Genomic DNA, 24,055 nt, shown 5'->3' with positions numbered 1-24,055 from the left:
GTTAGTTATCATGAGTTAAACACTTTAGAAATATCTCAACTTTATACATGTTATTAGTTTGTTGTCCGTCCACACATATCTTATATTTTTCAGTTTCTGCCACTTTGTGTGCAGGTTTGTCACAATATATAACAATTCTTATTTTATTTCACTGTTGTTGAACTTTTTTTCTTGTTACTAAACATGTTAGTTATTTAAAGCATACATTCATGTCATTTTCCTTTACAGCGTTTACATGGACAGTTTAATTCCCTTTTCATTCGGAGTGAAAGTTCATTCCTATTAAAAGTGATCTTGTGAACACCTAAGGCGGCGATCACACCGAGATGAAAGGCTAGAAACGCGACGCCGGTAAAACCATTGTTTTCCTATGATACGGTGCGTCTGACCAGCGTTTTTCCAGTGTCTTCAGACGAGCGTAGACGCTGAAAAGTTAAAATATTTTCAACTTTTTGAGCGTCCGACGCCAGTAGCTAGCGAGCATTGAATAAGCGCTTCCAGCGTTTGAAGCGTTGTTGAAGCGTCCGCGTCTCTAGTGTCTCATTTCTGTGTGATCGCCCCCTAATTCGGAATAAAAATGGCCAATGCGATTGAAAATTCATTTTGATGTAAGTGTAACCCGTGTTACTCTGCGTTGTGTTCTGGGTTGTGTAAATTATCAGACATGAGGCAGAAGTGGGTCTCCAGTTCTTTACTTTGAACTGTGATACAACAGAAAGACAGGGTGAGTAGTGTGAACACTGCGCGCCTGCCGAGCTCTGCTCTCCTCTAGCCACATAAAGCAGGACTGTCTACAATGCAAATACATAAAATAATTAGGGATGCACCGAATATTTGGTAACCGAATATATTTGGCCGAATATTGCAAAAAAACACACATTCGGTATTCGGTGGAATAAGTTAAAAGCAAGGCCGAATAATAGTGGCGTGTTTTGATAACGCAATCAAACAGAGTGCTGTGACGGACGGAGTAAAATGTCGGCAGTGTGGCGATCCGTCCGTCACCGCACTCGCATTTGCGACTAAAAATAGTTTTGAGCGAGCAAAATAGGCTTAAATCATTCAGCACGCTGTGCAAGCAGCCTACAGATTTCAACCAGCAGCAGAAATGAAAGGCGAATCCCATCGATTGTGGGTTGAACGGGGGTCACAGACACAGACAGTAATATATTCCTGTCAAATACGGCGGCCATCGGCTTACCGGTGAGGAGAAGTCGGCTCCAATAATATCCTCTTCTTGGCGTCATGACTGCCCAGAAGTACCTGAACAGCCGAGCCAGCCGAACACAGGTATGTGATGTGTCAGAGGAGAAACGAGCAGTTCACATTTCCACAAACCTCACCGCACTTTAGGGACTGTTCTTTACTTATGAAGGGACTTGTCAGGGGAGGAGGGTGGCTGCTTGATTATTATTTTATTTATTTATTTTATTTTGATCCCCCCTATGTTAATCACTTATTGATGCTGTTTTTGAAGTATGAATAAGTCAATAAGTAATTTATTCCGTTGAAATATCATTGATGTATTATAGAAAAGTGATTTATCTTTTTATAAATGACAAAAGGCACATCTGCCTCATTTTTGCTGTGGTATCGTGATACTACTCAGAACCATGATATTCTCATTGGTATCGTACAGTGGGTCCCAATTTTGGTACCATGACAACACTAATCTGGAGGGGGTTCATCTGCAAAAACTAATGAAAAACTAAACGATATTCGGTACTCGGTATTTGGCCAAGCGTTTAATATTATTCGGCTTCGGCTTCGGCTTCACTCACATACACCAGAAATGCACACACACAGGCAGGAGACTACAAACAAAATAAGTTCTTATAAAGAAAGAAAAAAGCTGATTTGGTGAAATTCACCAGACAACTATATTCACCCATTACATAAGGGGCTGGAATATTCCGTTTCTAATTCCAAATGAAAGAATTTCTCACACTTGTATACACTCATTCCTCTTTAAGTTCATTCCAGTCTTTCTGCGCATGCTTGTTTCCTTGCCCTTCTGGCGCGATGACGTATATAGCGTGCACAACTCGTTGCACTCACCGGTTTCCATTCGCCACAGCACAGTCTTCTATCTCCCTTCTTCGATCTTCTACCTCCCTTCTCCTCCTCAACAGACGAAGCATTAGCAGAACAAGGTTGTTGTCGTACTGCTGCTTCAAGAATATCAGCAAAACAAGCCCGAAAAAGGCACTAAGAACGGCGTCGTCAAGCATCTTGTTATCCGGAACGAGGATAAACACCTAACATTCGCCCCGCCCCCTATCCAATCAGAAACCTTCCCTGCCCCAAACCTTGCGCGGACTCAAATAAAGGCGATTAAACTGATCGCCGTGTAAACCCTCATTCAGAATGAATATTTCTCATGTAAACTACCTGGAAAAACTTGGAAACCTGGAAGCCATCATGTAACTGCGCCCAGTGTGATTTTTTTTGTCAAGCAGGGCTGTACCAATCATGTGACCTGTATCACATGACCCTGACATGACCTCTGAAACTGCACACCTGTTTCGAATGCATTTTACAGCCTGATGAAGACCCGCTAGTCGAAAGCGAAATTATTACCGACTCCGCGGTGGTTCCAAAAAGAGGAGCAGCTTCAGCAGTGTGGAATAAACTGTGGCGTACTGAATGTTTTACTTCTCACACTCTTTCAGTGACTTACCGCTCAGAGGGAACTCATTCAGCGGCTCCTCTGGCAGCAGCACAGCGTCTCTCCCTCTCCTCTATAATATAATGTAATGTAATGCAAACCTACGTGAATAAACTCCATATGTGACTGTGTGATAGTTGTGGGATCATAACAGCCTGTCACAGGTTACAGCGTGATGATTAGAGGAGAAATGGCAGAGCATAAAGGTCCAATCTCCAGCGTTATTAGGTATTGGTTAAAGTATGCTGTATGCTTATTGGCTTACTGATGCTGATTAGGGAATCAAAATTTGGTATTAAATGATAAGGCATTTTATAATACTTGATTGTATCAAAGCAATTTGGTCGGTGACAGAAAAGTTTTGAAGTTTGGTACCTGGCCCTGTATGTAAACATTTTTTTACAGCCTCTAACCTGTTCTTGTAAATTTCCCTTCGACACAGACCCAGATGGATTTGTTGTTGCGTATGAACAATTTTTGTCTCAGTTTAAGTGGACACACAGACTTGTTTTCACTGACCCGTTTCCTTCCTGGATGAGCTGTTGTGGTGTTGTGTTGTGTGTGTTCGGTGCCATTTTAAAGCGATTCAGCGGCTCCGATTCTGCAGCAGCAGCTTGTTATTTCGAGGTTGGGTCGAGCTGGTATTGATTATCTCTTCTGGGTCCATTCGAAGGTCCAATTAGCAGCAGAGGGACGACCTGCTGTCTCTGCTGCTTCGCCTCCAACTCGTCTTCTCCTCCATGAGGCCGGTTATGTTCCCAGCAGACTCAGACCTCCGTCGCATCATTAACTGTTGGAGGGTCGGGGGTGCTGTTCGAGGTTTAATTGGCCTGAATGATAGAAACAGAACACTGGTGGACTTCTGATTAAACTCCATGGATTGAGGCAACAAGAGCTAAATCAATGTGACAATAACATAGTGTAAAAAACATAATGTACCACACAGTATAGTACAAATACAGCTGTTAAAGCTTCAGCTGATGATCCTTTATTGATCGTTTTTGTCCTGATCACAGTTTCCTCGAGCCCAGGATCCCTTCATACATTATCTTGTCTTGGTGATGGTGTTGCTGGGTGGTTTCTAGGTGGCAGCTGCTGTGCTGTTGACCGTTGCTGGGTCAGTAACAGTCGGTTTCTTTGGCGTTTCTATGTGGTTATGATAGGGCTGCAATGATTAGTCGACTAATCGATGACTAATCGACTATTAAAATAATCAGTGACTATTTTAGTAGTCAACTAATCGGTTTGAGTCATTTTTCATAGAAAAACACTATAAAAGTACCCCAAAATACTCTTATTGCAGCTTCTTACGTTTAGATATTGGCAGCTTTACACACTCTCCCATGACGGTGAACTAAAACCCTTTGGCGTGAGTACGAAACAAGACATTAGATGACATAATTTTGGGGTTTGGGAGAAACAGAAACAAAGGGTACCGAACTGAACTGAACCATAATGCTGGGTGGAAACAGGGCTAAAATGGTTCCATGGGCATTCTGGGTGGTTACAAGAACACTTAGAGGCGGTTACTGGGGTGGTCCAGGTCTCTTTGGCACTTCTTAAAGCTCATTCATGCTCAACGTCAGAGGCGGAGGCAGGCCGGAGCTGTCTGTCCATATTTGTGCATGTTTTCTGAGAGCTTATGGATACAGACAAAATGGAGCAGATTGTGAAGGCAGTGTAGTGCATTTAAAGTTAGATACGACTGTGGGAGACACAGAAGAAATTTAAATAATGGCTGAATGGAACGAAACAGTTATATAGTGAAAAGAATTCTTCGTCCACATGTCTGGATGGATGTATGGCTGCACAAACCACCACCATGGTCAGGCTTCAGGCAGAGATAAGAGTTAAACCAGAGATTACCAACTGGAAACCTTCTGTTTGATGTCGACTGTTACTGCAAGCCTGTCTGTGTTTTCTCTTCTCCTTACAGCACGAGAACACACTATAAATATTTAAATACACCTGAATGTAATTGGTTGGTGTGTGTGTGTTTGTTGTGTTCAGGTGACTCGTAACGTGATGCGTGCCAGCCTCCCTCTGCCTCCAGGGGACATCTACAACCTGACAGTGACGGCCTGCACTGAACGCAGCAGGAACACCTCCATGCCAAACATCATCAAACTAGGTCAGCACACACACACACACACACACACACAGGTATATATACACACCTTTTGGAGAAACAAACCACCAAACATCTGCCAACCAGCCAAACATAACCAGGGGCCGGTTGCACAAAGCACCTTAAGTTTGTTTCTTAAGGTTTTGTTTTTGCTTACCTGAGGAAATTACTTAGGGTGTTGCACAGAATATCTTAAAGAATAGAAAAATATATGATAATATTTCTTCAGGGAGTGCAGTTAGTTACAGTGTGGGTTCCACACTTACTCGAACAGCTTGTAGGACCATCACAAAGGGGCGGGGCTTAGTGAAGGGCCAATTGACCTATGGCTAAGCCACGCCCCCCTCCAGTCACTCAACTATCAACATTCAGTGACCGGGTGCTATGGCAGGTGTCACAGTACACGGCATTTCACAGGAGGCAATTGATGATTTTTGGGACATAACGATCAGATGTCATTGAGAAGTAACCAAAAGGGCCTAAACTACGCATTGGAGGGATATATTCATCATTTTATTGTTGAGAAGGTCGATGAAAAGCTTAAATTACAAGCCAAAATTTACAGGTCACAGTGTACGCTTGTGAACCGCATCTGGTTGCCGTCACCATCAAAGACAACAAGTTAAAGTGCCACTGAAGTTAAGGTTTTTGGCTCAGAATATGAGAAAAGGATAACGGCCTTTTTACCATCTTTACCAAGAGTGTCTCTCCGTTAGTTTGGTGCTACAGTATTTACACTGAATCATTCAGCATAACGTTTGCCAACCTTTGTTATCTCTGCCATTACAGATAAGTTAATGAAGCTAAGCTCCAGAAGTTAACGTTAGCTTAACTAGAGCCCTTTGGACAACAGCTAACAATGATGTACGATCACCAAAGTACAAAACTAGAACAAAATAGGCTAATGAACTCCCAGCAAACAAGGTGACATGATGAACAACGCAGCTGGGAGCTAACGTTAGGCTAACTTTAGCTAACGTTAGCTAGAGATGTTAAAGATAACTTTATATTTCTTTCCAGCAAAGTGACAATATGTTGCCTCAAACACAATGTTGACTTACCTTAGAACAGATGTAGACATCATTGTTAATCTTATTCACGTTGAGTTGATGTTGTGCTCTAACGTTACCACACAACTTTATCCAAAGGAGACACTTTTCTCGGTTGAGATGTGGTTTAAAGTGTAAAAAATACACCTGGTCGCCCAGCCTCTCAGGATACCTTGTGTCAGAGTTGCATGTACCCCATGCACACCGTTTGACCATTTTTAAACTTCAAATCTCCGAAAAAGCTCATAAAACTGAACAAAACTGACTTTCTGTAATGCATTTCAATGGACGTCCAGGCAGAGAATGTCCGAGTGTATGGGAATGGCTATACGCACTGTGACTGGCTCATCATTTGAGGGCGGGACTTAGCCATAGGTCAATTGTGGTCAAAGAGTACCCACAGCCAACTGGTAAAGAGAAGCCTGTGACTCCTGTGACATGTTGACCAATGTTACAAAGAACACCTGCCATCTGGCCACAGAAGCTTGCTCAGTGTGTTTTTGCTTAACACCATGTATTTAGTCTCGTCTGGTTCTAGATTCTCTGAAACTTGCGCTTTACATTTGTTATTACCTGTTTAAACATAATATATTGATGTAATAAATTGCATCTAATAAAGTTACTCACTCAAGTAGTTTTATATGAGTTACTTTTTTTTTTACTCTTATTCAAGTAAGTATTATATGAGCACCTTTACTTCACGAGTAAATGCAGTGATAAAGTAACAATACTTTTACTTGAGTACCCCCGTTGTTCACTCTACTCACCACTTCAGAGCAGGCAGATCTTCAGTCCACACAAAATAATCATTCCTCCAGCTCTCAGCTACAAACTGACTTCTGTTTTCACCCTGAAAGTGAATATGAAACTTCATTTCTTCCACTTCCTCTTCTGGGCGTTCACATGTATTTTAGTCCTCAGCGTCAGTGTCGATTGAAGCTCGGCTCGGCTCGGACCTGCTTTTCGCCTGCAGCTTTTACTTTCATTTAAACAGAAGTGTGGAGTTTTATTTCTGCGTGTTGGTGTTTGTCGCAGAGCCGGCTGCTCCCAGGGCTCTTTACGCTGTAAACGCCACCCACTCAGCTGTGACTCTGCTGTGGACTGAGGAAGGAGTGGTCGACTACTACCAGGTCCTCTGTAAACCCAACAAAGCCAGCAAGGAGCTCAAGGTAAGACTACTGTGTACTATCAACAGATACAGTTAGAAAGAAGAGTTTAAAGGTCTTTTGGGTCATCTGTTGTTCCTCTGTGGGTAAAACTTTATTTAAAACCATGTGTACAAAGTGCTTCACAGCTACAAATGAAATAATATCTCAAGTATATGAATAAAAAAAAGAAACAAGTGTTGAGCAGAAACAGATCTTAGTCTGAAGTCCTTAAATGACTTCCTGCAGCAGTTGTTTCTTAAATTGTGGTGGAAGCAACTCTGGTGGACTCAGGGTTACAGCTGTGCGTCTCAAGGTAAACTGTTTAAAGGGATATTTCAGATAATTTGAAGTGGGGTTATGTGAGGTACTGTATCCAGTGTATTGCAGTAGATGGTGGTCGGCGTGCTCCCAGTTTGGAGAAGCAGGCAGGAGCACTGCCATGGAAGCTAAGAAATGTACTGCTGTTGACTGCCAGGAGACTTATATTATACTGTCCTATCTAGAGAGACTAGTCTTTTTTTAGCTGAGAAAGAAGAACAGTTCCTATTCACTTCGCCAAATATCGTAGGTCGGAACTATTGTACCATTAGTAATAGCTTTTTTTCCGTACTGATACAGCAGGAGAAACAGTTACTATTTCTAAAATAAAGACCCAGTTTCAGCTTAAGCCTTTTCAAAAGTAGTTCAATCTGTGGCTTGAAAGAAGGAAAATCTTCTAACACAATGCCCTGGTACACTCTGTGCTCTTGTTCTGATGCGTAACAATGGTTGGGAGATTTGAGACCTTGACCCTGGCGCATGCATTTTGTTTTATTAGCACTCAGGATGAGCTTCAGATTGAACAGCTTTGAAGGCTAGTTGAAGCTGGGAGAGGGCCTGAGTCTGAGTAGAAGCAGAGCAGTAAATAACTGTGTCATCAGCATACAGATGAGAACATGCATTACATAATTAAGGTTGAGGCTATTTAAGTAAATACAAGACAATAGAGGCCCCGGTAGTGAACCTTGAGGAACCCCGCTGGTAAATGTAACAGGGGCTGACCACGTGGCCTTCTCTTGTGCACACTGCACTCCTAATAAACTAGATAACAGACAGTGTTGTTAATAAAACTGTTTCTGAAGCCACTTGTTAATGTTAAGGGGAAGATGTGGGCAGATTGTCAGAGTATCAGCAGGTTGCATTATCTCAGCGATTATCAGTGATTAATATATCAGTGAGGATGACTCACATGTCATTAATGAGGATGTTTCCTGCAGGGCCACGATAGACTGACACATCTGGTATCTGCTGTCATTGTGTTTGTCACCACCCCTCTGTGTATTTAAAACTGTTGTCGTCCCTTTCAGGCCCGCGAGCCTCAGACAGCCAACTCTCACGTGGTGACCGTGTCCGGTTTGATGCCCTCATCCACCTACAACTGCACTGTCACCAGTTTCAGCTACAGCACACCCAGCAAGCCCGCACATATCACCATCAGCACTGCGGGTAGGTGGCGCTGTCCAGTATACTAATGCTGTTTCTGCACCTTTGTCGTATCGTCTTTATTTTATGCCTAAAAACACAATCAAGGTGTTTATAAGAAATTCCTTCATTTACACATTAATGGGAGATAAATAATCCATTAGTAATAAGTAAAAGGTGTTATTAATGTTAAGGGATTTCTGTTTACATAGGAAAATTAATGTGATTTTTTTTTTGTTTTGTTTAAAGAAATTTAGTATTTAGGTATTAAATGATTTATTAGATTTGGGACAAATTAACAGAAACATTTATGGACAATAGACTAAGGTATTTCTAAAGAATTTTTGGCATGAATTAAGGGATTGCTAGGAGGTTAAAAAATCCTTAGATTTTATAAAATAACCCCACAGTCATTCTGTAATTTATACCTGAACATTTTTCAGGCAAGGTACAAATTAAGGAATGTCATTGGAGTTATTAATGGGTAAAGTAATGTAATGGAATATAATACATTTAATGGATTATCTTCACAGTTTAAGAGATTTTTAAGGCATAAAGAATACTGTTAGAATTTCCAAATGGAATGAACGCCATTTTTAATTTTTTTACCTTATTTTCAAAATGAGTGGCATTCATGTTTTTTTTTTTAGTCTGTGTAAAGCATGTTCCATCCCTTAAAAAGCCCTTACACCAACCATTGCCCTAAGATTAAAAAATATGTTGTTATTAATTGGTTAATTAATTAAATTTGAATGTATAAAGATTAAGGAATTGAGTATTATAGTGTCCCAAAGTTCGTGGTGAAGAGGGAGCTGAGCCCAAAGGCAAAGCTTTTGATTCACTGGTCCATCTCTGTCCCAACCCTCACCTATGGTCATGAGCTCTGGGTAGTGACCAAAAGAATGAGGTCATGGATACAAGCAGCCAAAATGAGTTTCCTCTGAAGGGTGTCTGGGCTCAGCCTTAGAGATAGGGTGAAGAGCTCAGACATCCAGAGGGAGCTCGGAGTAGAGCCGCTGCTCCTTCACACCGAAAGGGGTCAGTTGAGGTGGTTCGGACATCTGATCAGGATCCTCCTGGGCGCCTCCTGTTAGAGGTGTTCTGGGCACGTTCCACTGGTAGGAGGCCCAGGGGCAGGCCCAGTACACACCTGAGGGATTACATATCTCATCTGGGAACGCCTTGGGGTCCCCCAGGAGGAGCTGGAAAGTGTTGCTGGGGAGAGGGATGGCTGGGGTGCTTTGCTTGGCCTGCTGCCCCCACGACACGGCCCTGGATAAGCGGATGAAAATGGATGGATGAATGGAAATAAAGAAATAAAGGTTTGTCTGTGACATAAGATCTTTTATATATGAATTTTTGTGTTTGCAGCTAAAGAGATGAACCCGAGCGTAGCAGCGATCTCGGCTCTGGCCGTCCTCAGCATCCTCCTCATCAGCCTGCTGGTTCTGTTCCTGCTGGTTCTTCGTAAGAAACACCTGCAGATGACCAGGTACAAAAAGGCCTGCAACACAATCATTCAGATAAGAATTAAAGTTATAATGCTGGTACACAAAATCAATAGTCTGTTACAGATTTTTTATGAACATTTTACATATTTCTTGTAAATTTTGCACTTTTTTCTTCAACAGTTTTGTAGTTTCAACAAAACTAGTTTCAGCTGAGCTGGAATTTTTTTTTTTTTTTTGAGGTTACATGTAGCAGAAGTGGTTTTGTTCTGCAGCTAAAACCCTCCTAACTCCCCTGGTCTTCATGAGCCATGCCACATTTTATTCTTAGAAATGGTGACACATAAACTTCCTCTTCTCATGAAAGTAACCAGCATGAAAAACTCAGTCATAATGTATTTGAATGTTGACACCCAGCTGAGCGTTGTGTCTATATTTTATATATTTACATGTTAGTGCGACAGGGATGTCCGTCTCTGTCTCAATTTATGTCTTTAACAAAACAGCTCAGATATTTGTTTTTTCTTTTTTCTCCCTTTTTAAAAAACACAAATTCATACCAACAAATCAGAAGGTTTTTTCTTGTTTAAGTTGAATAAAATCCCGTATTTTCTTTAAGTAAACATTCTTGTGTGTTTAGGATTTCAAGCTTTTGGGAGCTCATTTCTTCTTTACTTATTTTAAAGTTGTCTTTATTTAGCATTTTGTCTTTTAAGTCAAAAATATGAAATGGTAATCATCAATGGTACATCAAAATGATGACCTTCAAAGTGATTGTAAGACACTATCTCCACTAACACCTCCAAACCACTAGTTGGCAGCAGGGTTTCTGTTAAGTGCTGTAAAGTATAGGTAATTCAAAACACACATTAAACATGGCTTAATAGAGACAATTTCAAACACAAGTACACAAATCAGCTTCACTATAACTCGCAGCATTCACAGACAAACACTTGTCTTTATATTAGCACAAGCCTAAGGCATTTTACATTGTATAAATTAGCCTAGCAGCTAGCAGACTTTTCCTCTACTCATATGAAGCCAGGGACAACAGCAACATTTGACAATGGTAATGTTATTAAGGTTCACTGACAAAACAACTGTCTTATACTAAACACGTTTTCCAAACAAATACAACATACTAACGTTATTAGCACAAGCCTATGGCATTTTACATTGTATAAATTAGCCTAGCAATGTGCAGAGATTTCCTCTGCTCATATGAAGCCAGGATAAATCACACACAAGACTTAAAATGCTATTTTTGTGGAGGCTTTATTGTCGTCACAATTTATTGTTTCTTATCTGTGAAATTAAAGTAAATAAAAGCTTTGTTTCCACTGAGGGAAATGGTTTCAGCTTACAGAGACAGACAGGAGGTCTGTGTCACCGCAACACGTTACATACAAATACAGGAGGTGCATGTCATGCTATGGTGTAGGTATGGTGTTGATTTAAAGCAGAAATATAAATCCTGCTTATGTCCTCATTTTTGGATGAAGGTTCTCCTGTCTGTTAGTGTTTTATTTTTGTCATTCCTAACTTTTCATCCTTTTTCTTTTTTTTCTGGAGTGATTAGGCTTTCATACATCCTGTATACACTTGAAAAATATATGAACAAATTTAATCACTTTGTACTGACACATTCATTCACCATATAGTTTCCTGTTTATCTCAACCTTAAACTATGAAATAGTTTAAAAATAAGTTATTTTCAACACAAGTCGATATACTCTTATCGTATAATATCAAATACAGTTTTTAGTTTGAGTTCTCAGTTATTTTAACTCTCATACATTATAGCTCACTTCCTCTATTTACTGATCAGTCATCAAATATTTCTGACTTCCCCAAACTCTTCTAAACTGTTTCCACACGTGTGATGCGTTTGTTGGTGTTTCCATTTCAGAGAGTGTGGTGCAGAGACTTTCGTCAACTTCGCCTCATTTGAAAGAGATGGAAAGCTTCCCTATAACTGGTAGGACCCTCCTCCGTTTGTTTTCTCATCTTCAAATCACAATGAAATGTTTAAACGACATATTTGAGTCAAATTTGAAGTTGAGAAGTTGAAATAATAGAATCACTTCACAGTCCTGAGACCTGATGATGTTTTTTGGCACATTTGGAAATCAGGTTCTTGTCAGTAATCAAACATCCTTAGTTTGGATGTCAAAGCCTGTCGCTGCAAACACCCTCAAAGACCCAGTCAAAGGCAGATTAGCAGCCTGGTGGGGGATTGAGGAGGCAGATTAGGGATTTGAACACAGATTTTACCGTATCTGTGGCGCTTTAAGCAGCGCAAAGCGGCAATGAAGATGATGATAAGCTTAGCCCCTCCTGCCTGCTTTGTTTGGACCAGCTGAAAGGGGGTGTTTGTTGATGAAAGCTCAGGATTTCCCTTAATCTCAGATTAAAGGGACAAAATGTTGTTTTTGGAGTAAAGTTGTGTTAAATTCCCCAAAACAAAAAATGACGATTCAGTCATTTATTCTTTAAAATTACACAGTTTTCAAGGAAGAGGCAAAATGTCTCAGATTCAGCCTGACACGTGTTCTTTATGACATATTTGTGATTAATATAACAGCTGAAAGACGGTCAGTTAAGGCAGAACCTTGGCTTCCACCTGCTGTTGTATTTGACTTTCCATCATTAAATGCACATGTCCATCAGAGTGTCTTCTTAATGTGATGGTGCAGTTGTGTTTATGCTTTGACTGTGCATGTCAGCAGACCTCGCTGTTTGATGTGTTACAGCAGTGTGGATGTGAAGACAAAAGGGGATGTCACCACTGATGCAGATAAATGTGTAAGAAGGTCCTTATAAACCAGGCTATTTCACCGTTACTATCTAAAAGCGACAGCAATAAAAATCACCCTGATGTTTAGTATGCACCATCATTGAAACTTATAATAAACAGGTACAAAGAAACAATATTGTTTATGATATTGGTGTGCACAATATTGTGCTTCAAGAATGTGAAAAGCAGTTTTATCTCCCTGTCAGCGCCATACTAGTTGTCTCTTTGCCCTCAAATATTTTGAGAAAAATAGGTCATAGATGTGCAATTTTCTCTAACTAAAAGAGGAAAAGACAGAGATGATTGTTAAAAATATTTATCATTATATATTTGTACTATTTTCAACAAACCTCATGAGAAAACAAGACAATTGTGCATTACAGATGAGGTGAATCCCAAGGCTCAGTCCTAGGTCCTGTTCTTTTCTCCATTAACATGCCTCAATTTAAGTGGTATAAATGTTATACCTTTTTATTTGTGTGTAGATGATACACAGTTGTGCAAATAAACAAAGTATAAAACATAGCATGTATAACTTCAAGACGCACCTGACTTTTTGCTTGTTACCCAAATTCATTTTTTTGTATATTAATGATAATATAAGAAATCATAATATTTTATTTCCAAAATGTGTCACTGAGCTGAGACAGAACTTTTCTTAATTACTTTATAGCTAATTAGAAAGACATTACTATTACATTAAGATATTTAAGTTAAAGTTAAAATGTGAAAATATCAACATCTGTCATGTCATATGAAACACTGAAAAAAATTGTGAGAAATAGTGTCAATTTTGTCTTTATATAACATTACTGTGCATCTTTCAATTGAATGTTGATACAATACCTGATTTTCTGACTCTTAAAAAAATATCTTACTAAAAACATGTTATTCTTTAAAAATGTATGTCATTAACAATAGAAGTCAAAGTTGTTGAATGGTAAATGTTGTCTAAACAGAAGTAACTGTACAAAAACTTTGTCTGAATAAATACAGTGTGAAACTGTAAAGAAAACAAACAAAGAAAGGAAGAAAGAAAGGATGATTCAAATCAGGAATTATCTGGTCGGTGAAATCAACAACTCTTTGAACCTGGCCAGATTTGATTTCAACATTCAGTATCAGTTTTTGATACTGAATATAACAGACATATTTTAGTCTGTATCCAAAAAGTCTAGAGGATCAATAAGATGGTTGATTTAACATTTCCACTCTACTGAAGCCAATATTCGAGAGCAAAGATCTGAACCCTGGTGTGGATTAAAAACTGAAATGAACCCAAAGTTGTTGAATTTGTCTGCATCAGCGGGGTCATGACCTGAGCAGCACAAGTGTTAAAGAAATCATCAGGTTAATTAAGGTGGCTGTCACATGGTCTGACGTCACCACCAAGTGACAAAATGTGGACTGTTTATACATGATAAGGATCCTGGCTGAGTGTTGCATTGTGGGCCGGGCCGGGGGGACGCAGTGATGTCACAGACTCAGGCTAGAGGTTGTAAAATGAGACAGAGTGGCCATTGATGTCCAGCAGCAAACAGACTCCTGTTGTCCTCCAGAGAGACAACGGGACACTTTCTGAAAGGCTGCATGATGCATTAACTCTGTGTTCAGCACTAATGTGAAGCTCTCGACGCTCTGTGCCTCTTTACTAATGGAGCACCATGTTCTGTCCCCAACCTATCGCCCCCTGGTGTCTGTTTTTCTTTATTTTTACCTGTGTGTGTTTTTGTTTTATTTTTTATTTGAACCCCCTTCAGGCGAAGAAGCCTCTTTGCCTTCCTTACCCTACTGCCATCCTGCCTTTGGACTGACTATCTTTTGGCTTTTTATATTAATCCTTGGTAAGTAAGCACTTGCTGGCCAAAAACACTTCACTTCAGGGGCATGTCTTAGCAGCGCCACAGCCCACAGTATTGATCAGAGACATTGTTTTGGACCTCAGTGCGGAGCCACTAGGTCATATCTGGATCCAGAACTAAAGGATAAGTCTGATGATATTTTATGTTTTCAACAAATCCCATGAAAAGACCAAAACCAACAAAGCATTTACAGATATGGTGTTCCTCAAGGCTCCATTCTGGGCCCTGTTTCTTTCTCTATTTACATGCTTTCCTTATGCAAAATACAGAATTTCATATTTAGGCAGATCATATGGCATTGTCAGCGTGAGTGGTACTTGTTGTCTCGTTGCCCTGTTATAGTGAATTAAGGGGAAATAGGTGTTTAATGGTGTTTTCTTTATCTCAGTGAGGATAAACCTGAGATGACAAACATCCCATGAAAAGACCAAAACCAACAATGCATTCACAGATGTGGTGTACCTCAAGGCTCCATTCTGGACCCTTTCTCTATTTACATGCCTTTTTATTTAATTTGTAGACAAAATGCAAAATTTCATGTGAGGTTGTCAGCACTAGTGGTAGTTGTTGTGTTATTGCCCTGGTACTGATTTGAGGGAAATTTGTTTTTAATGGTGCAATCTCTATCTTAATGAGGATAATGCAGAGATGGTTGTATTCACTATTTTAAATATCCAAAGAAAAGACCAAAACCAACACTGTGTTTACCAATGTGGTGTACCTCAAGGCTTGATTCTGGATCCTCCTTTTCTCTCCTTTTACGTTCTTTCTCTTGGTTACATAATTAGTAGGAATTCAATATATTTTGTATTTAAACAGATGATATGTATTTATATGTTTCTGTAAATCTTAGTGATCTGGTAGTCTGGATGCCGCAATATGGAAATTGTTGGCAGATGTCAAGTAATTTTCAATAGCTTTGGGGTATGTGCTGAAATGACTGATACTGTTTTGTTTTTTTTCCTTGGGAGGACAGTCTTGACATGGGTGACCATGTATATTGCTGCATTAGCTGCACAGTTTAGACGTGGCCTGATAATGTCCACATTATTATTCTCCAGCTTTCTTTATGGTAATTTGTCACTAGTCATAGGACTAACTCAGCTCCTCTGAACTTTAAATCTGATGTTCCACAAGGCTTGATTTTAGGCCCCTTGTTGTTCATAATTTACATAAGTGATTTCCCTGATGTTTGTAAACTGCTATTTCACTTTAATCAGCATTAAACAAACAAATTTGATTTTATTTGGCCGTAAATGAAAAATGTTTATATACATACTGTACTTCTGTTGAACTGCAAAAAACATAAAAAATTAAAAAAATAAGTACATACGTACATAAGTTTTCAGCAGTAAATTATGTTTGTATTTCTTAATAATTTAGCCTTTTAGAAAAAAAAATATATTTAGGTCATAGCTTACAACTACATATTTACATGCATACATAACATGAGTCCAAAGATTTATCACGTAAAGAAAAGATTTCTAGTTTATTTTGTAAAGGTTAAAGTTAATGAATTTATTAAGCTGCCCTTAACATTAACTTTGGGTCCCACATGGATCTGTTTTAGTGCACTTGTTCTTAATTTACAAATGTGAGTTAATGAATCTTAGTAAACTGGCATCTACATTTTGTTTGTGTCTTTCAGTGTCACTTAAACTTATAACTTAACACTCGTCTTTTGTGCCCAGAGAACCTTAGAGGCCAATGTACAAGCTTTCCATTCATTCATAATTAAAAAACAAGGGCTCTGAAATTGAAACTTGTGGAACACCAGATCTAGAATGTAGCTGAGAGAAGAGATTATTCCAATTTTTCAAAAACACTTAATAAACTCATTGTTTAGAAACTCAAACCCAGCATTGTATTTGGGCCTAAATAACAAAAAAACAAATGTATTTTTCATTGTATAGAGCACTGTACCTTTGGTGGGGGCATTCCAATACAAAACAATGGAGTTACCTACCACATATCGCCTACCAAGAAATTAACTCAGCTTCTCTTAACATGTAATCTGGTGTTCCACAAGGATCAATTTCAGAGCCCCTGTTGTTCTTAATTGACATGAATTATCTCTCTTGTGTTGGTAAAAATTTCTCTACTGAGTATTTTGTTGACTTTGATTTTGCTTTAATTGCTTTTGGACAGTGGAGCTCTATGGCATATTAGGCTCTGATACACAGGCAATAATTGTTAGTAGAATAATTTGAATCTAAACATGGGATTTGTTGACAAGAACAACATATAAATATCACCAGACTTGTGCTTTAACTCTTGAAAGCTGCATTTTGGAAAAAAAAAGCTTTAAAGTACTGTTTGATTGACGGGAAATGGGAAGTCAGCAAATGATTTATCAGACATGTGGAACTCTGTCTTGCAATGCTGTGTCTGTGGTTGAACTCTCAGAGTCACATTTTGGATGTGGCATGATGCTAACTGTTGATGCTAACTACGGCTTTGCTCCATATTTTCTGTCTGCATGCCGTCTGTCTTTCTCTTTTTGTTTGTTTCCACTTTGGAACTAGACTGTCAGTATGTAGTGCTGCTTTTAGTGTAGCTTGTATCTCCTGTATATTCTGTTAGACATAGTTATTATAGTGCATGTTGCTGATTAAAGATGCACTTCCTGACTACCCAACCCCCCATTTCTAGAAATATGCCATCAGCTGCGAGCTGAGAGGACATTTTGGGATTTGGAGAGCTGTAACACAATCAGAGAGTGAATCTTTAAGAGACTAGATTTGACTCCAGCATGCAAATACAGAAGCATGACGTGTAAAAGATGAATGTAAATGTAAAAAGGCTGCATGTTTGATATGGAGCTGTCTGCGTAAAACAAGTAACACTTTGTTTGAGATGGATGATTTAAACAAATCACTGAGCATGTTAGTGATACTGCAGCTCTGTTTTTAAGGTTTGACCGATAGATGGTTACGTACTGGCCTTTTTTTTTATAAATGTTAATGGCTGCCAAAAACCCCCAAAAATAATAATATTTAATAATAATAATTTTATGTTTGAAAATTCACATTGAATCCAAAATTTAAAACTGCATTGGCAAATAATTTTATAATTATATAAATTAATCAGATAATTATGATATAATTAGATATATAATAAAAAATATCTATATGATAAAATAAATATACATAAATAATTTACCAATCAGACAATGGTGTAACTTAAATTTAAAAATAAAACTGGCCCTACAAAACTGTACATTTATTTTAAATAGTATCTAAATATTTTGACTTTTATTACACATTTTTGTCAGGCCTTGTTTGTGAAGTTTTCAACTTTAATGAAATCGATCATGAAAAAGGCCTTTACATTTTCTCTTTGCTTATAGATTAGCTAAAATTGGGACATAGATAAAATTCAAATGCCAAATCCAGTTTGTGATTTAAATTTAAAAATAATTTGCAATTGAAAATAACACACATAAATGGAAACTGACTTTTTAATTTGATTAAATAATTTTAATTAATATTGGCAGCCATAGATTTCCATTCTTTTCATTGACTCAGAGTGTGAACCTGAAATAAAATTTTCCTGACCACTGATTACTGAGGTAAATTCCCTTTTATTGCCCTATGACTGTACAAAAAAAAATAAAATAAAGGGAGACTCATAGACTTAAAAATTTTTAGACCCTAAAAGATTTTGGGGATATCTGAGTTTAACTCTTAGATTTAAACATTTTGAATAAATCTAAAAATATCGACTTTGATTAGGAATTAAAATGTTTCACCATCAATAAAGGACTTAGAAACGACATCGGTCAAACCCTAATGTCTGCAGATTTGTAGGAGCAGGATTAGTACTTGTTACAGTGTAATGTAATATGTAATATAGTTACTGACTGATGTTTGTCAGTTTATCATCATGAGGAACTTCACATGTGTGTATTTTATAGGAGCAAGACAGCTTTAAAGAAACGGAAGCTAACAAGGTAACAAGACTAAACAGCAACACGTGACTCTGTCGGTCTGTGGGCTTCTTCATTCTGTGCTTTATTTATGTTGTGCATTCATATGTGTGTGTGTGTGCGTGTGCGCGTGTGCGTGTGCGCGCGCGCGCTGCCATTGCACTAATAACAGCCTTCAGCCAAAAGCAGAGAAAAAACATCCAAACTGTTTAATCCTGCAGATGAAAGTGAAACTGAAACAAGAGAATATTTAACACTCAGACAGAGAGAGGAGGACATTTGGAAATATAGACAGATCTGACAATAATAATGTAAAGACACAGTAACAGTCAAAGTTTGTCTCTACTTTGGTCAGCATTAGAAGGTCAAAGGGTCAAATGAATAGATTAGATTTAGAATTTTTTTGTGTATAAGTGGACATTTGTTAGATATTTGTGTAAAACATTGACTTGTTGATGGTATAAATATGATTTGTAAAGCAATGACATATTGCTCGTCATATTTAAATATTTGCTGACACACTGATGTATTATTGTGTTATTTCAGTCCCGTGCAGCTGGATGACTTTGACGCCTTCTTCAAAGAAATGAGCAAAGACTCGGCCTACAAGTTCTCTCTGCAGTTTGAGGTAAAGTCCCCACAGTTTGAATCAGATGGGGTGTTTCTGTAGTGACAGCTCACGCACAGTTTCACTGCTGCAGCATTTATACTACCAAACGTTAGTCGACCAGAAAGGTCATTAGTCAGCAAGATTTCACTGGTCGCTTAGTCACAGGAAAAAACAAACATGAAACTCTATTAGAACAAATCCAAACCTATATGACTGGACCATGTGTGACTTTAATTTGAAAGGACAGACTGACTAGCAACAAATGACTACTGGTTGACAAGGAAAATTCTTAGTCAGCAGCAGCCCCAGTTTACACCGAGCTCCTGCAGCGAAGTTTCTCTGAGTGGAGTCACAGATTTCTGAATTCCCTCAGACATAATTTTATGTTTATGAATATTCATTGAAGTTGAAGTAAATCCTGAAGATGTTTTACACATGTCGATGTGTTTTTAGGAGCTGAAGAGTGTCGGCCTGGATCTTTCCCACGATGCAGCAGACATGCCCGTCAACAGGCCAAAGAACAGATACACAAACATCCTCCCCTGTGAGTCACCGAAAGTGTCTCAAACTAAATAACCACACATACGTCACCATTTATAACGTGTCTTTCCTTCAGTATGTGGTGAATATTTACTGAGCTCAGATTAAATTCTGTTTGTTTTGACACATTTTGCACAAAAACAGAGGTTGAACGTTGAATCATCACATCACAGACTTTCAAAATGCATCAAACAGAAACTTGTTTTTCTCACAGAACGTGAAATTGTTTTTTGTGGTTGAGTGTTTGATGTTTTGCTGCATCACATAAAGAAAACATGATGTGTCCTGTTACTGCTGATAAACTGACTTTAAACCTCTTCTCTGCAGACGACTTCAGTCGGGTGAAGCTGATCTCGATGCACAACGACGAAGGTTCAGACTACATCAACGCCAACTACATACCTGTGAGTCACTTTATTATCATCCTGAAGGAACATCAGAGGAACACAACAGAGAGCAGCAAGCATTCATAGTCAGAGATATAAAAGCTTATCAGAAGAGTCTTTCACTGTTTTCACTTGTTTTATCAAATCTGAGAAAGGACATCCTTAAGTCACAGCGATATAGACGGGGGAGTAAAATGTGACGTCTCGCCGAAAGGAAGTAAAGACTAATATTTCTGACTGTGAGAAGTTCATTGGAGGAATTTAGATCTTTTAAGGGTTATTGACTCCAACCTTTGTTCTCACAACTCCACAGCTTCAACTCCAATTTCTATTTGTGTTTTTATTTAATAATTTGTGTGTGTGTGTGTGTGTTCTTCAGGGCTACAAACACAGTAAAGAGTACATCGCCACTCAGGGTCCACTGCCTGAAACTCGCAACGATTTCTGGAAGATGGTTCTGCAGCAGAAATCTCCGATCATCGTCATGCTGACTCAGTGTAACGAGCGACGGAGGGTGAGTCTCATTACTGTGCAAAAAAAAACGGGGCTGCACTTTTGTACACGCTGAGGTACTTGTACTTTAATAAAGTGTTTTCTTTATATAGAGCACCACTGCATTTATATTTACTACAAATGAAGATTTTTTTTTACGCACAAAACACAGTGTGATATTTTGGTATTACTCAAGTAAAGGATCAGAATATTTCCCCCACCACTGAGTAGATAGATAGATAGATAGATAGATAGATAGATAGAAGGAGGATGTGATCAACTGTTTAATTACTTTAACATCAGTTTCTTTATTGGCTGATAAAATGTCAGATGTTGTGTGATCATCTTGTTCTGCCCCCAAGTGGACAAAAACATTAATGCAGCTCTAAAGGATATAATTCACTGCCCATTTGTATATCAGATACGCACCCCGTGTTACATTGAATTCATGAAGAAAATTTTGTTTTTCTTGCATGCCTCCGTGGTGAATGCAGAATCCAAAACCAGAAAATTTTTGAGTACTTGATTAATTGCGTTAAACAACAGCAAAACTATATCAAAACATCTGTTTGCAAACTCTCACACAACTCGTGCAGTATAATCCAAGCCTAATTCATTCGGTTGTATGCTCAGTACTTTACAGACGGACACAACTTTCTGACAGGGAACTGAACAGGAAGTAAACTTATCTATGCTCTCTGTAAAGCCAGACTCCATTAACAAAAATTTTGCTGCACAAGTTGTGTGAGAGTTTGCAGATGGATGTTTTGATATAGTTTTGCTGTTGTCAGATACAGACCACAGTAATATAGTACAGAATATTCTCTGTGTTTGCATTCTGCATTCACCATGGAGGCATGTGAGAAAAACAAAATGTTCTTCACAAATGCAACGTAACACAAGTTGAGTAACTGATATATAAATGATCTTCGGGGCGGGTAAAGTATTCCTTTAACTTCCAGTCTTATTAACATTTGAAATAATAATCTCTAACACTGAATATATTTCATGTGTTTCCAGGTGAAGTGTGATCACTACTGGCCGTTCACAGATGAGCCTGTGATGTACGGAGAGATCAGTGTGGAGATGCTCTCTGAAACCGAGTCTCCAGAGTGGACCATCAGGAAGTTCAGACTGGGATACGTGAGTACCAGTTTCTCAGGGTCGAGGCCTGACGTGGAGTAAAAGCTGCAGGTTCACGTTGTGCATTTATATATTTCCTGTAAGGTCTCATTGATCTTTGTCTCCCCCTGCAGGCTGATGAGAGTCAGGACGTGCTCCACCTGAACTACACCTCATGGCCGGATCATGGCGTCCCCACGGTCAACGCCATCGAAAGCATCCTGCAGTTCGTCCACATTGTCCGTCAGCAGGCCAACAGGACCAAAGACCCCATCATCGTGCACTGCAGGTCAGGACTCAGTAGTCCCCCAGACTACAGATATAATCTTGATTTTACAAAGTTCTAGTTAGTATAAACAAGAAAAAATATCTTTTGGGACAAAACTGGCAGACATCTCTACGGCCAATATCTCCAACACTCGGCAACTCACAACAAAACTATCCAGGTAGATTATAAAGTGCTACAGGTAAGAAGGAAAATGAAAGGTGAACTGTCCCTTTAAAAACGTTTAAGAACTCTGAAAATCAAATGCTGCATCCCGTATTTTAATAGCGTTAAATAGTCACATTATTTCCTTCAGAACACAAACACAGTTGTTGGTTGATCATCAGCAGTTTATTTGGATGAACACAGTTTCTTTATTCGCTGAGCTGGAGGTCCAGATCACATCCTGATAGTCACGGCCATAAAAATGCCATTAGACAGATGATGTAATCCGCATTATTTCATCCATTTATTCTGGTTGTTGTGGCTGCCATCATGACTCCTGTCGTCATGAAGATAACAGCAGAGGTTTAATGTCTGTGTCTGTGGTTCAGTGCTGGAGTCGGCCGGACGGGGACGTTCATCGCTCTGGACCGTCTGATGCAGCACATCAGAGAACACGAGTTTGCAGATATCCTGGGGATGGTGTCCGAGATGCGATCACACCGTCTGTCTATGGTCCAGACTGAGGTGAGAAGTCAGTGCGTCTGTTTGCAGCAGAAATGGGACCCGTTAGTTTAGATCTGGATACACAAGAAGTCTTATTAGTTTCCAGCACACGTTCCGGGCATTTTCAAACCTGTAGTTGGTTCAGATCTTTACCGTCTAGTTTGGTCACATTAAGGTCAGATCACGTTCCCACCACTAATAAACAACTACAGAATTTGTTTGGTAAGGGACTCAGACCACGTCCTCTAAGCTGTTGTTTCAGTCTGCGCTTGAATACAATTCCTGTTGTAAGATCTGCCAAAATAATGAGAAAGTTCAGTTCAACTGGACTCAACAATACAGGTTAGAAAACGCCCCTCTAATGAACCTAAATCAGTGTCTTTGATTGGTCAAACAGTTCATTGATCTCACAGGTATGAGTCTGTGTTGTCTGCAGGAGCAGTACGTGTTCATCCATCAGTGCGTCCTGTTGATGTGGCAGAAGAAGAAGCAGCAGTCCATCACATCTGATGTCATCTATGAGAACGCTAGCAAGACATAATGATGGAGGCTCCTCCAGACGTGAGTCAAACCGAACACCACACAGTGAGAGCAGCTGAAGATACACACCAACAACAGGGTATTAACCTAGTCATAACCAAGTAAACACAACATCCATACAGAAGTTACACAATTGTATCTAATTGTGTCTCTAGTGTATTATGTCATAGAAATGCAAGAAAAAATCATAAGATACCATGTTGAAATAAGTCATAGTATAGTATGTTAGTAAAACTGATCAAAAAGTCATAGTATAGCATGTCGAAATAAAGTCATAGTATAGCATGCTGAAAAAAGTCATAGTATAGCATGTCGATTTTTTTTTTTTTTTTTAAGTCATAGTATAGTATGTCGAAATAAAGTCATAGTATAGCATGTTGTTTTGTTTTTTTTTTAAGTCATAGTATGGTATGTCGTAAAAAAGTCATAGTATAGCATGTCGATTTTTTTTTTTTTTAAAAAAGTCATAGTATAGTATGTCGAAATAAAGTCATAGTATAGTATGTCGGAAAAAAAGTCAGCATAGCATGTCGAAAAAAGTCATAGTATAGTATGTCGATTTTTTTTTTTTTTTTTTTTTTTTTAAAGTCATAGTATAGTATGTCGGAAAAAAAAAGTCATAGCATAGCATGTCGAAAAAAGTCATAGTATAGTATGTCGATTTTTTTTTTTTTTTTTTTTTTTTTAAAGTCATAGTATAGTATGTCGAAATAAAGTCATGGTATAGTATGTCAAAAATAAAAGTCATAGTATAACATGTCGAAAAAAAAAAGACATAGTATAGCATGTCGATTTTTTTTTTTTTTAAGTCATAGTATGGTATGTCGTAAAAAAGTCATAGTATAGCATGTCGATTTTTTTTAAGTCATAATATAGTATGTCGAAATAAAGTCATAGTATAGTATGTCGAAAAAGTCATAGTATAACATGTCGAAAAAAGAC

General features: G+C 38.7%; 1 protein-coding gene across 4 annotated transcripts in view; it reads left to right on the top strand.

Moving 5' to 3' along the window:
- ptpro (protein tyrosine phosphatase receptor type O) overlaps positions 1-24,055 on the top strand; it is a 75,932-nt gene that overhangs the window by 48,206 nt on the left and 3,671 nt on the right. The window contains exons 12-26 of one of the 4 annotated variants that reach the window (XM_033614751.2): positions 4,679-4,799; positions 6,881-7,014; positions 8,340-8,478; positions 9,826-9,946; positions 11,812-11,880; positions 14,460-14,543; positions 18,478-18,513; positions 19,036-19,117; positions 19,553-19,643; positions 19,967-20,043; positions 20,405-20,539; positions 21,538-21,660; positions 21,774-21,928; positions 22,459-22,594; positions 23,010-23,134. In XM_033614751.2, coding sequence (XP_033470642.1) covers positions 4,679-4,799; positions 6,881-7,014; positions 8,340-8,478; positions 9,826-9,946; positions 11,812-11,880; positions 14,460-14,543; positions 18,478-18,513; positions 19,036-19,117; positions 19,553-19,643; positions 19,967-20,043; positions 20,405-20,539; positions 21,538-21,660; positions 21,774-21,928; positions 22,459-22,594; positions 23,010-23,114 — 1,608 coding nt within the window. In that variant the 3' untranslated portion in view covers positions 23,115-23,134. The remainder of the gene's footprint in view (positions 1-4,678; positions 4,800-6,880; positions 7,015-8,339; positions 8,479-9,825; positions 9,947-11,811; positions 11,881-14,459; positions 14,544-18,477; positions 18,514-19,035; positions 19,118-19,552; positions 19,644-19,966; positions 20,044-20,404; positions 20,540-21,537; positions 21,661-21,773; positions 21,929-22,458; positions 22,595-23,009; positions 23,135-24,055) is intronic. The other 3 variants (XM_033614753.2, XM_033614752.2, XM_033614754.2) reach the window with 3 other exon arrangements.

The sequence above is a fragment of the Epinephelus lanceolatus genome, chromosome 23, assembly GCF_041903045.1.
Source record: "Epinephelus lanceolatus isolate andai-2023 chromosome 23, ASM4190304v1, whole genome shotgun sequence".
In the NCBI taxonomy this organism is placed as follows: Eukaryota; Metazoa; Chordata; class Actinopteri; order Perciformes; family Serranidae; genus Epinephelus; species Epinephelus lanceolatus.
The sequence above is the reverse complement of the archived record's forward strand: the minus strand, read 5'-3'. Positions and strand labels throughout refer to the sequence as shown.